The sequence below is a fragment of the Coregonus clupeaformis genome, unplaced genomic scaffold (genome assembly GCF_020615455.1).
Source record: "Coregonus clupeaformis isolate EN_2021a unplaced genomic scaffold, ASM2061545v1 scaf0046, whole genome shotgun sequence".
Classification (NCBI taxonomy): domain Eukaryota; kingdom Metazoa; phylum Chordata; class Actinopteri; order Salmoniformes; family Salmonidae; genus Coregonus; species Coregonus clupeaformis.
In genome coordinates, this window is record NW_025533501.1 from 324,301 (window position 1) to 340,367 (window position 16,067).

The window sequence follows — 16,067 nt, forward strand, 5'->3', positions numbered from 1 at the left end:
ATATATTAGTATTTTCTAAAATATATATTTGTATGTGCATTACGTCATCACGCACAGCCATTTATCTTCAACACGTCAATTTGATGGAAACATCTCTGCTGGTTTGACGCCAGTCAAATGGAAACAGATTTTCATGTGAATATTCAAATATCTGCATAAAAACAATATCCCAATAGAATTGAATGGTAAATTACGTATTGAATCATTTTGGAGTCACTTGTATTGTAAATAAGAACATAATATGTTTAAGTGGCTCCAAAATAACACAATACATTATTTACCATTCAATTCTATTGGGCACAACATTATCTGAAACCGAAACACACTGCAAATGCATCCAACAAGAGTCCCAAGCTTGATGTAGTCATAGCCTGCTAGGAATATGGGACCAAATACTAAACTTTTGACAAAGTGTAATACACTATAAGGGAATTTGTCCAAATACTTATGACACCTACAAATGGAAGGCCCAGATAAATAAAGTATATTTATTTCTAAACAGTAAAACAGACATGAATGAAAATACCCTCAAATAAAAGGTGACATTCTGTACTGTCACCTCATATAAAACATTTAATATCAAATCTAAAATGCTGGAGTATAGAGCCAAATTCATAGTTGAATAAATTCAAAAACCAAGGGTGGGTCAAAATTATTCAATAAAACAACTTGGCCATGAAGACGTTTCAGTAGATTAGGAACTGCTTCCTATAAAGCTATGTGTAGTATAATGTAGCTGGACATTGTAAAGTCTGCTTCCTATAAAGCTATGTGTAGTATAATGTAGCTGGACATTGTAAAGTCTGCTTCCTATAAAGCTATGTGTAGTATAATGTAGCTGGACATCGTATAGTCTGCTTCCTATAAAGCTATGTGTAGTATATTGTAGCTGGACATTGTAAAGTCTGCTTCCTATAAAGCTATGTGGAGTATAATGTAGCTGGACATGTGTCCTGATAACTACAGGAATTAAAACATATTGAGGTTGTCTGCTTTCTATACAGTTTGATGAGAGTGAGAGAGAGAGAGAGAGAGAGAGAGAGAGAGAGAGAGAGAGGCAGAGAGAGAGAGAGGCAGAGAGAGGCAGAGAGAGAGAGAGAGAGAGAGAGAGTGAGAGAGCGAGAGAGAGAGAGAGAGAGAGAGAGAGAGAGAGAGGGAGAGAGAGAGAGAGAGAGAGAGAGAGAGAGAGAGAGACAGGGCATCAGGTAAAGTTCTGGAGATGAGGGAATATGTGTGCAGAAAGAAACCCTCCAGTATGGTTAACCACAGTTAGGCCCAGTATGGACTATCAATACAAGTGACCATTTAGAATGTGACCCAGTTCAATGGGTCTTAACAGAACTGGGGGATGTCAGCCATGAAGTTGTCTAAACACAACTGGAATATAATTTGTTTCTGATTCATTGTTAATGGATTTTCCATTAGGATCACAGGCGGAAGACCTAACACAACAACACACATAACACACAACCAATAAAAACAAAGGGGGAGGAAACCACTAAAGTCATTACCATATTGTCATTTTCTAATGACAGGGAGAAAACATGTAAAATCTAGAAGACTACTTTAGATCTGGTCAGAAGAAGCCTAGTGCACTATGCAGGGAACAGGGAGAGATTTGGGACAGAGACAGTAACTCCTGGATGGAAATCTTCATTCTAATGACAGTGAGCAAATCTCCAATCTCCACCCTATTCCCTATGTAGTGCACTACTTTTGATCTGGTCAGAAGTAGCCTAGTGCACTACGTAGGGAACAGGGTGTCATTTGGGCCAGAGTCAGTAACTCCCCTGGGTATGAATTCTCTCTCTATCTTATCTGTCTTATATATTAACTTCTCCTCTCCTCCTCTCTTCTCTCCTCTATTCACTCTATTCTATCATCCACACCACATGCCAGCTTCAACACAATCCATTTACAAGTTAAAGACACCTTGGAATAAATAGCAAAGGAAAACTACTACTAGATGCATTTTTTATTTCCCATCACCATGAATTATATTTAATAACTGAACAGTAGCAGACCTAACTTCATATGTTCCTGACTCTAGATAGTGGATTAAAAAGACCATCAATCTCCAATGATATTAAAGTACAATTCTGAACATTACTGATATACGGAGTGACAAGTCAAGATATGTGCTGTTTTCATTTTCTGGTTAATACCACCACCTGCTGGACAGGTTTAATGTTGCTTGACTGAACAGTACGGGAGAATAAAATATGCCAAATTTAGGGTCGGATTGCCGGACATCTCCATTGAACATGCTTTTTAGTCTAGGACTAGGCTTCATCTGTGTCCGGGAAACCGGCCCATATAGTTCAATTAGCAAGTAAGTAACACTACCTGTTCCATGATACTGAGGAAAATTACATTGAGACAGAGAACCAATTGAGAAAACATTTCAATGGTTCTGAATGCCAACCAACATACATTAACAGCAAACATCATGATTAATGTAAATGTAGCCAATTAAAACATTGCATTTGATAAAAATATGTTATTAGGTTTTAATTAAACTCTGAAGATTAAATCAGTCAGACAAAAATAATTGTACAGAAAAACAGCATTTTTATCTGCGGACCATCACCACCAGCATGACTAGTATCTATGTGGACCCTACTACAGTTTAACCAGCTCAGCTATAGACTACACCAGCATGACTAGTATCTATGTGGACCCTACTACAGTTTAACCAGCTCAGCTATAGACTACACCAGCATGACTAGTATCTATGTGGACACTACTACAGTTTAACCAGCTCAGCTATAGACTACACCAGCATGACTAGTATCTATGTGGACCCTACTACAGTTTAACCAGCTCAGCTATAGACTACACCAGCATGACTAGTATCTATGTGGACCCTACTACAGTTTAACCAGCTCAGCAGTCCCAGAGAGCCAAAACCCAGGATAGAGGGGCTGAGTGAATGTGGTCTGGACTCTGTGGAGGAGGGTCATTGTGTCAGAGACACTGTAGAAGGACAGAGTACCTGCCTTGTGATCCAGGTACACTCCTACTCTGGAGGACTGAGGGCCTGATACTTTAGTCCTAACATTATTGTGTCTAAACCTATAACCACCACTAGAGCACACTAAACTCCAGGACTTGTCATTGTGTCCAAATCCATCTGTCCCTGTTCTGCTGATGTCTTTATATGAGACTGCTGTATAAACCCAGTCCCCACTCCACTCCACCTCCCAGTAACAGCGTCCAGACAGACCCTCTCTACACAGAACCATACTGTAGTTGGTGAATCTGTCTGGATGAACAGGGTATGGTTGGACTTGGCCTGTATAGGTCACCTTTCTGTTCCCTTCAGACAGAGAGAGGCGTTTGTGTGCTGTGTTTGGGTCCAGTGTGAGCTGACAGGAATCTGGGAGAAGAGCAGAGCAGAGACCAATGAGCGGAGTTAGAACAATAAGTGAAGTCAGATACTGTATCTACCCTGTCTTTGATTAGAGCACAGCAGAGATCAAATCAGAGAAATATGAGGAGTCAGATAGATACCCAGTCTTTGATTAGATCTACTATTGCTATATATTTCTAGAGGGATTGTTAGGAGTGTCAGTAAAAAGAGACTGTTAGTTACTTCAGAATAAAGAGACTCACATTGTAAGAACTCTTCTCTGGTCTTGGGCTCTGGAGGCAGTACAACATCCACCATATTCACTACAGACACACAAACACATTCACAGAGAGAGGGAATGTTATCATCATACCATATTCCACATGTATATGACTAGTAGGGAACTTTCAATGGTCTAAAGTTGATGTTCTTATTATTTTCAACACACCTGTAGTGGAGATCTTGGTCCATTCTCCTTTAAGGAAGTCTTCTAGTTTCTCTCTCAGTTCAGACACAGTCTTACTCACATCTCCAAAGTACTGAAGAGGACGGACAACGATGCTGGGTAAGTCTGAAGATACACTGGTACTGGAGAGAGACTGATAACTCTGGAGAGAGAGAGAGAGAGGGAGAGAGAGAGAGAGAGAGAGACTGATAACTCTGGAGACAGAGAGAACAGAACCAAATGATTGAGACTTTCACATTGAGTTTTAATTTTCATATCACATGTATCGAGGCAGTTTAGTTACCTGGAGGAAATGGATGTGATCCTCTGTGTGTGAGAGCTGCTCCAGCTCAGTGCTTCTCTTCCTCAGCTCAGCTATCTCCTGCTCCAGTTGCTCCAGGCGTCCTTCAGCTTGACTCACTTGAGCCTTCTCTTGGGCTCTGATCAGCTCCTTCACCTCAGAGCGCCTTCTCTCAATGGAGCGGATCAGCTCGGTAAAGATCTTATCACTGTCCTCCACTGCTGCCTGTGCAGAGCGCTGTTGAGCGAGAGAGAGAGAGAGAGAGAGAGAGAGAGAGAGAGAGAGAGAGAGACTGACTTGTCTTACTTTAAATGAGCCATCCTCATTACACTAACACCCCCACCCCTAAAAGCACATTGCGTGACACCACAAACTCCACACAATCACATTATCCAGTACCCAACACCACAGTACAATACACCATCCAGCAACACATTCCAACCGTCCATCCATCCCCTCCTCTCCAGCCGTACAGACAGCCCCCCTGAGCCCCCATACCTCCTGAAACATCTCCACACTGTTGATCATTTAAAGTAATGGCATTACCCTGTAATGGCATTACCCTGGCAACACAGAAAAAACATGATGAACAGTCTGTCATTGCAGAAAACGGACACCCCTCCCCAACTCCTAGGTCAACCCGAGCCAACCAGCTATTGGTGTCCAGGGCTCCATGTAATACCCTCCACTGGAGGACCCCTGACCTTTCCAGCACTGGGAGCTTATAGAGCACCCTCCACCTATACCCTGCCATGCTCTCAGCCCCCACAACCCCCTGCCACTGATGCCCCTTCACTCCCGCTAAGCTCCTGATGTGTCTAACCTTGACACTGGGGGTGTGCAGCACCTTACCCCTCACCTCCTCAAACTCCCCCAGGCTCAGAGTGTTAAAAGTCAGTAAGTCCTCCGGACTCTCCTGCCAGTCCCCAGTCTCTGCTGTCACTTGCAGTGGTGGAAACGGTGGTGGCCCCACCTCAGGCTGCTCCAGCCCCCTCCTCACTGGGTCAGGCAGAGCCTCCTGGACCTCCCCCATGACTCTCTCCAGCAGCCTAAGAGACGTTTGTCCCACTGCTGTGCCGACTCTTGGGGGGTTTTCCACCCCCCGGCAGCCGCAGGTCTGCTAGTCAGAGTACGACCCTACCTTACACAGAAAGAGGCACAGGTCCAAATCCAGGCACTTGTCATCTCCCGTCTGGATTACTGCAACTCGCTGTTGGATGGGCTCCCTGCCTGTGCCATTAAACCCCTGCAACTTATCCAGAACGCTGCAGCCGTCTAGTGCTCAACATTCCCAAGTTCTCTCATGTCACCCCGCTCCTCCGCACACTCCACTGGCTTCCAGTTGAGGCTCGCATCTACTACAAGACCATGGTGCTTGCCAACGGAGCTGTGAGGGGAACGGCACCTCCTTACCTTTTGGCTCTGATCAGACCCTACACCCAAACGAGGGCACTACGTTCATCCACCTCTGGCCTGCTAGCCCCCTACCTCTACGGAAGCACAGTTCCCGCTCAGCCCAGTCAAAGCTATTCGCTGCTCTGGCACCCCAATGGTGGAACAAGCTCCCCCACAACGCCAGGACAGCGGAGTCACTGACCACCTTCCGGAGACACTTGAAACCCCACCTCTTTACAGAATACCTGCAATAGTATAATAGTTATCCTTCTACCCCCCCTTTACTACCACTGTCTTTTGTCTAAACTAACACCTGACTTATTTCACCTGCTAGCACTGACTTGTTTAAAGAAATGTACTTATTGTGATCGACATGTAGTTGTCCCACTGGCTATCCTAAGTTGAATGCACCAATTTGTAAGTCGCTCTGGATAAGAGCGTCTGCTAAATGACTTAAATGTTAAATGTTAATGAAGAGCTGCTGATCCAGCCCCAAACCACCAGCCCTCCTCAACAGAGCACATGCTGGTTCCCTCCAGCCCACCTCCGTATGGTACAGTAGCCTCTGCGCTGCTTTGAGTCAGAACGATGGAACTGTCCCTGGTGAATGCCCCTCCCTACCCAGACTGGCCTACTGAGCCCTCCCCACACCTTGACCATACATGAAGCCCCAGCGTACAACATTTGAACACAGGCCACAAAATTGTCCCCACAACCAAAACAACACATTGAACAGATATTCATGGTCCACCCTATCAAAGGCTTTCTCCTGATTATGAACAGATTGTCTGTGATTAGGTGTCCTGATACGCAGTTACCCGTCCATCTTATAGTCCACAGAGCAATGCCACAGGCCTCCAGTTCTTTATGTCGCTCAAATCCCCTTTTTTGGGCAGGAGAGTCAAAGCCTCCCGTCTACAGCTTAGCGACAGCTCCCCCACCCCGACGCACTCACACAACACACGTCCTGTCCAATAATTTCCCAGACCTTTTAAAATAAAATCAGAGGCAGTCTGTCTGAGAGACGGCAGCTGAGAGTTTGTGAAAGGCCAGGGAAATGTCAATTCTCTTTGACAGAGAGAGTTTGGAAAGGTCTGTGAGCAGAACCTGAGAACAACCATGATCACGGAGTTATGCCCTCTATAAATCGGAGTACAACTCCACAGCCGCGGCCTCATCTCCCCCACAACAGAAGTTACCCACCCATCAGGCTCCCTCATCTCCCCACAACAGAAGTTACCCACCCATCAGGCTCCCTCATCTCCCCACAACAGAAGTTACCCACCCATCAGGCTCCCTCATCTCCCCCACAACAGAAGTTACCCACCCATCAGGCTCCCCCATCTCCCCACAACAGAAATTACTTCCCCTTCTGCTGTCCCCATCTCTCCCAAAAGCCTTGGAAGTTTGAGCAAAAAGTGACATCTTGGAAGAGCTTTACATTGAATTTCCAATAGGACACCTGCTTGGGCCCTGGTGAAACAGAGAACTGAGCCCTGTACTAGGTGCAAGGTCATTGATTTTGGCTCTAACCACTAACAACCTACCCTTACACACCTCTTTTGCTACCCCTGCACTAAGATTTGTGCCATGGCTCAGCACCTGTGCCCCCTTACACCAGACCCCCAATACACTTAATTAATCACATCACTGTGTGTCTCTTGCAAAAAAATCACGTTTAAATGTTTTTGTTTGACATATTCCCCCAGTCTCTGCCGCCGTTCATGTTAAGGAAGTCTAACCGTGAAATCTCCATAAGAGGTGGGAGGGACATCACCACAATCAGAAACCAGTAGAGAAGCCCATAAAGCCACCATGCCAGAAAAAAACATCCATTTAAGCAGATTCTGAAGACATGCCCTTAAGAACCCATGACCCATTTTCTCAGCCTATACCGCTTCCTGGGTGAGAGGACACTAAACCCCTCATTCTTCATCATGTGTTGTACTGACCTTACAAACCTTCCAGGATCAATCAAATAAGACTCCAGAAGAACCTTATTTTTCCCCTTTAGTCTCCATCAGGAACCTAGAAAGTTCTCTCACCGTATATACTGGGCCCTCAGCCTGACTGGCTGTCAGCTCTGGATCCAATGAGCCGTCTGAAAACGAGACGCCTTGTCCTCCGCTCCCGCAGACTCACCTCCCCCCTCTTCCTCCTCTTCCATTGGCACGGTACCGTCCTCCTCCTCCCCAGTCTCTGCCCCCCTGCACTTCCCCCTGATCAGTGCCTCTTCCCCAATGACAGGCAATATTTCCTGGGATGAGCCCACCAAGCCTTCGCCCACCGGAGTCTCTGTTACTACAGAAACCTGCCTCAGCTCATGTAGCCCAGCTGCAACCCTCCCCACCACCGCTTTCTCCACGGCCTGCGCACCACCACTTGGCCATGCACTACTACCGTGTAGCTCAGTTGGTAGAGCATGGCGCTTGCAACGCCAGGGTTGTGGGTTCATTTCCCATGGGGGGACAGTATGAAAATGTATGCACTCACTAACTGTAAGTCGCTCTGGATAAGAGCATCTGCTAAATGACTAAAATGTAAAAAATTTACTCTCCTCCCTTCTGGTACCCCCGCCATTTATTTTGCAATTCTGAGTAATCACTATTTTAGTACGGATTAGTAAGGAAAAACACTTTATTCAGTACTACTGCAGTTGCTCAATAATTCCAATAGATGGCAGCATAAGACCATGAATGACATTTCAGAAGATTAGTTTAGTTCTCTCCCTGGATACGCCACCACTTCACCTCACAGGAAAACTCCTGCCTGAGCTTTTTACTGTCCCTTTCCACACTGCTAACGCAAGAGGAAGGACTGAAAAAGCATTTAACACATTACTGTGAAGTAATATAATGATGATTCATGTTTATTATTACCTGTTTTTATGGTCATGTTTTGAAATTATACTTCATTACTAAAATGATTATCAATAAACCTGAACATTTTTTCAGTCACCTCTGGTCGACAAAAACGTATTTTCCTAGTACATTAATTGTCAAATTCATCAACCAGCATCGAGCACTCTGCCTTCTCACGCAAGCGAGGGGCATGTTGAGGTAAATATGCTAACCACGACGGTTGCATTATGTAATTTATTGATGGGCTGGAAGATGCAGTGTTTTTTATTTTCTATTCAGAGGCTATTTACTCCCAATATGAGATAATTTTATATAGAAGGTTTTTATAATACATGTTTACTAGGGTTGAGGTTAGCGCATCTGAGTAGGGATTATTTGGCCGGGGTTCAATACCTGTCCTACCTATCAATCATATTGCTGCTTGTAGCCTATAACTGATGATCCCCACACTAGAAACACCGAAAACTATCTGTGCTAGCAAACCCTGTGTTCCACCCCTCCCCTGTGTAACCTTGAAGTTTGTTAAGAAACAAACACTTGTCTACAAAAAGAGACATGTTTAACGGATTCCGCTCAGCACCCAGCCGAGAACACACGAAAACCACTTGCGAATTTACCAAAACTAACCAACTACTTGCGGTCTGTTCGTAAGTAATAAACGGAGGCAGATTAGCCACCACAACTCTTATCGAAAGAGGCTAAATCTGCACCAACACACCCCTCACAAAAATCCCACTCGCAACAACACAAACCTTTTTCATTAACACGACCACTGCCTTGTTCATTCTGGATGCAGAGTGCAGATGTTCCGCCCCAACCTGTTCGCCGACCATGAGCAAAACTTCCTCCACACCTTTCTCCGGAACGCACCCGAAGCGACAGCGTTTCTTCTCCACTCGGTTGAGGCCATCACGCCGCCCTAACAAACTACCCCTACTCCCCCCTCAACTCCAACTTCTTCTTCTATGATATAATTGCGGTCCACAAACCAACGTTAAAGGTGCATGCCGCCACCTACTGTGCTGGAGTATGTGGTCAATCACGGTTTCCAACATTTCTAAATCCTCCTACCTAACTCAGTACTTCTGAGAAAATAAAGAAGAGCCCTACTAACTTCTAATAGACCCCCATCCCCAAAATCCCTTCCAAAACCCCCAACCCCCCCCCCCCCAACCTCAATGACCCTACACTTCAATCTTTCCCTCTCTTCAACATACTTACAACAATATAACAACACATGCTCCACCGTTTCATCGACCATACCCTCCAGACTCAAATCATTCACATGCTTGCCAACCAGATGTAATGACGAGATCAATGTACAATGTTCTAAGCGCAATCGAGTAAACACCACCTCTTCCTTCCTAATCTGACTTTTGAATCTTGGTCCATCGACCTTTCTGTAAAACTGTAAACTATTCATATAAATGCCGGCCCTTGTGCTCAGAGTACCATCTCTTCTGCTACACATCTATCAAAATGGCTCTGATCTTACATTTGGCCTCACCTCTACCCAGTGGAACATTAATAGAAATTATATCTCGTTTCAAAGCTCTTTTAGCTAACTGGTCTACAATTTCATTCCTTTCCACTCCCGAATGTGCTGGGACCCAGCAGAATCTCACTACTACACCTATTCTCTCAATTCTCCATAATAACATTAATACCTCCAATAGCAGGTCACTCCTATTAGATTTACCAGGTGATAAACTATTCAATACAGACAGAGAATCTGAACATACTATAATTCTAACAGGTTGTACATCCTCCACCCACTGGAGGGCAACTATTATCGCCAACAGTTCAACTGAGTATACTGACAGTTCATCTGTTAGCCTTCTACATATCTGCACATAAATTTCAGGAACGTAAACGCCTGCTCCTGTGAGCCCACTATCTGGGTCCTTGGATCCGTCTGTGAAAAGCATTAAAAAAAGCATAAAAACTTCTACCAATGTAATTGTCAACCAGTTTCACTATATCACTGACTTCTGACCAATCGTTCCTTTTCTCTACCAAGGTTAGATCAACAACAGGGTCTGGGAGTAACCATGGAGGAACATCCCCTATCACCACAGAAGGGCCAACCTCCAACTCCCTCAAACCACTCTCATCGGCAAGCTTTCCAACTGTCCAACCAAAACCACTGCCTTGTCTACTAGTATATTCCCAACAGTCATCTAGAACAGTAGCAGTGGGATGCTCAACCTCACAGCCTTTCAACCCAATAAGATAATGACCATTTTTTTACGCTGCACCCTACACTCATTAAATACCCACTACCCCATTTCACTACTTTGACCCTATCTGCTCCTGCACCATGCCAACGGCCTGGGAGCACGGGACACCACCACTCAACACACCCTGGAACTCTTCTGAAGTCAAATCTTGTATGCCCAAATACTTCTCTGCAGCTGCCACCACAACATCTATTTTCTGTGATTTATGTTCCATTTCTGCTGTACAATTGATAACCATTGCTATGAACGCTAAAAGCTAACTTTACCGAAGCATATATCACTCGTTGGCCTATCCCTCTGTGCTGGCACAGATCTACAACCTGAAAGAGCGCAGTGGATTCGGCACAATGACTCTAACGGGATAACTGATATATCCTACCATGACTTTGTCGGGTAAAACTCAAAAGGATTGACAGTGACTCCTCTGTTTCACCACGCCCACCACCGGGTCTGCGTTGCACCAAACGGCGGGAATCACAAACACCAGGAATCTTGAACTTGAATTGCTCCACTTCTACACTCAACGCTACCCCAGAAATCACTCCTTTCAATGGTGCTCTGTTCCTAAGAGCAAAGCAAGAAACAGATATTGATCCAAGTTGCGTGACACGGAATTGTTTTGAATTGAGAGAGAGAGAGAGAGAGAGAGAGAGAGAGAGAGGGCTCCATGTTAATGTATAGGGGACATGAGTCAGTCATGGTTACTCATGGTTATGTGATGAAGTAGCCCCGCCTGCGATTTCAAAATCAGTGTCGGCCCTCAGGCAAATAGGGAATGTCCTCTTGGTGTAACGGTGAAGCTGTTGCTTTCTCCCGCGGTAGACCTGGTTCATATCCCGTCGGTTACATTAAGCAGTCTATTCTCTGAACAGAGTCCAGACAGCATGTTCCCAACAGTGAGGTCAGTGGGATTGGAGAGAGTCCCCTCTCTCTCTCACTCTCACTCACTCACTCACTCACTCACTCACTCACTCACTCACTCACTCACTCACTCACTCACTCACTCACTCACTCACTCACTGACTGGAAGAGAGAAGTGAAATGGTGTGTCTCCTCTGGTCAACAATACTCACCTTGAGAGACTCCACAGCCTGTTGGAGCTCCTTCAGCTCCTTCTCTCTCTCCTGGAATCTCTGCTGAACTTTCTGCTGACTCATCCCCAGCTGCCTCTGTGGAGAATCACTCTTCAATGAGCTATCAAGCTTTATTTGTCCAGTAGAACAATAGTATAGTAATGGGACATAGGGCCCATAGAATATAGGGATTAAAATGTTGAGGAAGTGTATGTGTGAAATTATATTTCTATGTTGTTATGTGAATGATTATATATTTAACAGTATACAAATCAGGGAGCTGATTGGGAGTTTGATAACGAATGATAATGGTGTTTGATAATGAATGATATTGATGTTTGATAAAAAATTACAATGGTGTTTGACTTTAGAAAATGGTGATACATTTGGAGAATCTGGGTTAACATATCTATATAATCAAGGTTTGTGTTTATATTTGTTCTGCCTTGGATCGATATCACTTGAATGATCTCATATTCAAACAGCCTTAGTTCCTACTCTATCTTTAATTATTTGATTATCAGACAGTCACCAACAAGTAGTTCTGGTCTTACCTGTTTCTCAGTCCTCTCTGCTGCAGCTGACACTGTATCATGGCCTTTATGTTCATCCATTGTACACAGCATACAGATACACTGTTGATCGGTACGACAGAAAACCTCCAGCAGTTTGTCATGATCAGAGCAGATCTTCTCCTGTAGTTGTGCGGTGGCTTTGACCAGCTTGTGCTTCTTGAAACCAGGAAATTCATAGTGAGGTTGGAGGTGAGTCTCACAGTAAGAGGCCAGACACACCAGACAGGACATAAGGGCTTTCTGCTTTCTGGTCCCAGTGCAGAAATCACATGCCACATCTCCAGGTCCAGCAAAGCACAGAGCAGGAGGGGGAGCAGCCTGGAGTCCTGTCTTCTTCAGTTTCTCCACCACCTCAGCCAATATGTTACTTTTCGTCAGATTAGGCCTTGGAGTGAAGGTCTGTCTGCACTGAGGACAGCTATAGACCCCTTTCAGAACATCCTGATCCCAGCAGCCCTCAATACAGCTTCTACAGTAACTGTGTCCACAGGGGATGGTGACCGGCTCCTTCAGTAGATCCAGACAGACAGAACAACAGAACTGGTCCTGGTCCAGCAGAACTCCCTGCTGAGCCATTTGGACAGTTGTTCACTCTCACACAGACAGACGACACAGAGACTCAGATCAGTTTCGTTTCCTCAGAAGACAGTTTGTGGCAGGGGGATGGACTTCCTGGTTCTGTCAGAGGGGTGGGGTTAGAAGGAGGGAGGGAGAGGTTTGAGGAATGGAGGAAGAGAGAGAGGAACTGCATGCAACAGCAAGAGGGAGACATAGTTTTATTCTGTTGTTTCTGCTCGTTTGCTACTCATGCTGTGAGAACAAGGAGATCCGCTGACACAGTACTTTGGTTATATGGCTTTATTCATACCAAAGTATTTCAGCGTCGATTTGCAGATACTTGCAAGCATCTGGAGAACAGCGGACCCAAAAAGAATATGTTGCTCTGACCTCCCTCGTCCCAAACCATAGTATATATCCTATGTAATCTGATATGGGTGTTTTCCCCTACAGACCACTCCCAGGAGTTCACACAACAGACTTCCTCTGTTTTAGGGTGCCCTTCTAAAACTACTCTCCAGATGTCTCCCTGGGCTAAAATCAACATTCTCTAAGCTACCATTTGTAAACATTAACAAAGTCATAAATTCCTTAGATACCCCACCACCATTCGCAAACGTTAACAAAGTCCAATTGTTCAGACACCACATTCCCCCCTCCGAGACTAATTAAGTCTCGAAAACCAAAAAGAATAGGATTATGACAAATAACAATTTCTCTCTTATTGAGTAACTTTAACAATAAACCAAAAACACATTTTTCTCTGGAGTGTAAATACATTTCTATGAAATATGAACAAATCTTTATGGAGTGTGAGAGCGAAAAACCTGTCTGGCAACTTTCTTTCCAAATATCCATCAATCAATCAAGACAGTACAATTTTGTCACGGCCCCTCTGCCCCAGGCAACCACCTAAGTACTCCTGATCAATTCATAAATCTTTATCAATGCATTTTAAACTATGATGCACTTTGAATACACATGAAAGCCTCAGCAAACAAAATACAATCAAAAATGTCCACATTCAGGCTGGTCGACCCATCGGACCCTCCTGTGGATCCTCTCTGTCCCTGCGTAGACCCCATGTCCCTAAGCATCCACGAAATAAACAAAAACATCTGAGATCCCCACATGTACCAAATAACAGCAAACATCATTTTTCAAACATTTATACAGAAAGAATATGACACAAATTATGTATTACACATGCAAATATGTCTATATATCATTGCAGACACTGGAATGTAGTCCACTACACTTCATCTTCTCAGCAGTGTCGACTTCCAATGCATCGTTGATGATGGAATCTGAACGTTTCCACACCTTCCTTGTTCCACTTCCTCCAGTCCATTCATATTGTCCTTTCATATTGTCCATGTTTGAGTATTTGAATCCCCTCTACACATTCCCCCATATGCTTCTGGAAGAAAAGAAAAGACCAAACAGTATATTTTGCAAAACAACACATTCAAATTAAAACATCAATATCAACTAAAAATTATAAAAATGATATATAAAATGGTATATAAATGATATATAAATAAATCACCTTCCATTTCCCCCCTTTGATTCATAACAAAATACTAAAATCACACTAATATTGAAAAACCTGTGAAAAATTATCGGATATTCAAAATGGATATCTATCCATCAATACTCCATTCAGTCCCACTTGTTCATCTTCATCTAGATCAGTAACAGTTAACAACGGCATCTGAGTGTTTTCTCCAGGCATCACAACTCCAACCCATCTCAAAATCATAGCCTTCGCAAAAGTCAATAACAGAGTACAAAAACAAAACATCACACACAGCGCTATCAGAGCTGCTACTAAAATATGAACTATCACTGCTCCCACTGGCCCTAACTGATCTTGCAACCAAACCTTCGCTGAACATCCAGCTCCTTCAGATCTACCAAACGCATCCCTTATATTCTTTAATGCATCTATAACACTAGTGATGTTATCGGAACTATCTGGGATCAAAGTATAACAATCATCCCCCGTCAAATTCATAGCCAAACATAAGCCACCTTGTTTTGCTAAAATATAGTCAAGAGCCATGTCATGTTTCAACAGCGTCAGTCTGTGACTTCTTTGAGTATTTGACAGAAGGTTAAACCCTCTTATCGTTTCATTTGCAAAACCCTGCAAGGTATAGGTAATATTATCAATGTGATCTGCCAAAAATGTTACACCATACCATGGAAAAAGTCCCCATCCCCACTTCTCTCCTAGATTTATCCTCCAATGGTAGGCTTCAAGACTATCAAATGTCGTCATGTCCCTTTTCACCCTATTTCCAAACCTAGATTCAGATTTATCTGTGTCCGGTGCTACCCCTCTTTTAATGGTAAAAACCTCATATGGAAGCTTCAACGTCGACATGTAACAACATCCTGTCCATCCATAGGGTAAGAATATATATGCTTTATCACCACAAACCCACCAAATATCTCTAAAATTCCCAATAGTCACATTACCAGGCAAAAGCTGATCTTTCACCATCAAAGTCCTGCTCTTCTTACTAACGGGAACATAAAAAGTTACATTATATTTCTCATTACTAACCTTATGTTCATGCTTACCCCAAGTCATCATATAATCATCACAATCTGATATTCCCATAAACATACCCTTTCCATCATATGTTTTATTTGAACAAAAACAGCTTTTAGCCCTTACCGGTTTCACCTCCAATGCTTCAGGATTCGCTGTTAACTGATTTTCCTTCCCATCTAACAAATTCACATAGGGTAATTCATTTAACCAAGAACACTTAAACCTAGGTTTAAACAAATGCTTCGACAACGACATTATTGTATCTGTTAATGATTGTTGCTGATACAACAGCCATGATAAAGCATAAGATCAGAGGTGGGTAGTAACGAGTTACATTTACTCCGTTACATTTACTTGAGTAAGTTTTTGAAAAAATTATACTTCTAGGAGTAGTTCTAAAACACTATACTTTTTACTTTTACTTGAGTAGATTTGTGAAGAAGAAACTGTACTCTTACTCCGCTACATTAGGCTATAATGAGGTCATTACTTTTATTTTTAACTCTTTGGTATTCTACGCGTCATTGTCTTTATCCCCCGGCATACGCCTTATTTTAATGTTTTATTTTGACAGAGAGAGAGACTTCCGCTAAGGCTCTACCTAGTGACTGTGTTTCACCAATCAAACGTAGTTGTGCAGTCTCGTCACGTTACCATACTCAATCTCAGCGGTGGGACGGGTTAGCTTTACAGTCGTAGCAACA

General features: G+C 43.6%; 2 protein-coding genes across 2 annotated transcripts in view; both read right to left on the reverse strand.

The window, feature by feature from the left end:
- LOC121556711 (calponin homology domain-containing protein DDB_G0272472-like) overlaps positions 1–16,067 on the reverse strand; it is a 376,372-nt gene that overhangs the window by 215,494 nt on the left and 144,811 nt on the right. The window lies entirely within an intron of this gene.
- On the reverse strand, positions 2,871–12,818 carry LOC123483188 (tripartite motif-containing protein 16-like). Its single transcript, XM_045212731.1, has 6 exons — positions 12,222–12,818; positions 11,668–11,763; positions 4,102–4,335; positions 3,801–3,960; positions 3,616–3,675; positions 2,871–3,379 (listed from the first exon to the last, which is right to left on the reverse strand). Exons 1-6 carry the CDS (start codon positions 12,816–12,818, stop codon positions 2,871–2,873), a joined length of 1,656 nt encoding a protein of 551 aa, XP_045068666.1.

Bases quoted from the DNA above. Each gene is read 5' to 3' on its own strand.
- LOC123483188 (XM_045212731.1), bottom strand. From the start codon at position 12,818: ATGGCTCAGCAGGGAGTTCTGCTGGACCAGGACCAGTTCTGTTGTTCT. The intron at 3,961-4,101 runs GTAACTAAACTG...CTCTCTCTCCAG, and splicing joins ATCACATCCATTTCCTCCAG to AGTTATCAGTCTCTCTCCAG. The intron at 3,380-3,615 runs GTGAGTCTCTTT...CTCTTCTCCCAG, and splicing joins CAGAGAAGAGTTCTTACAAT to ATTCCTGTCAGCTCACACTG.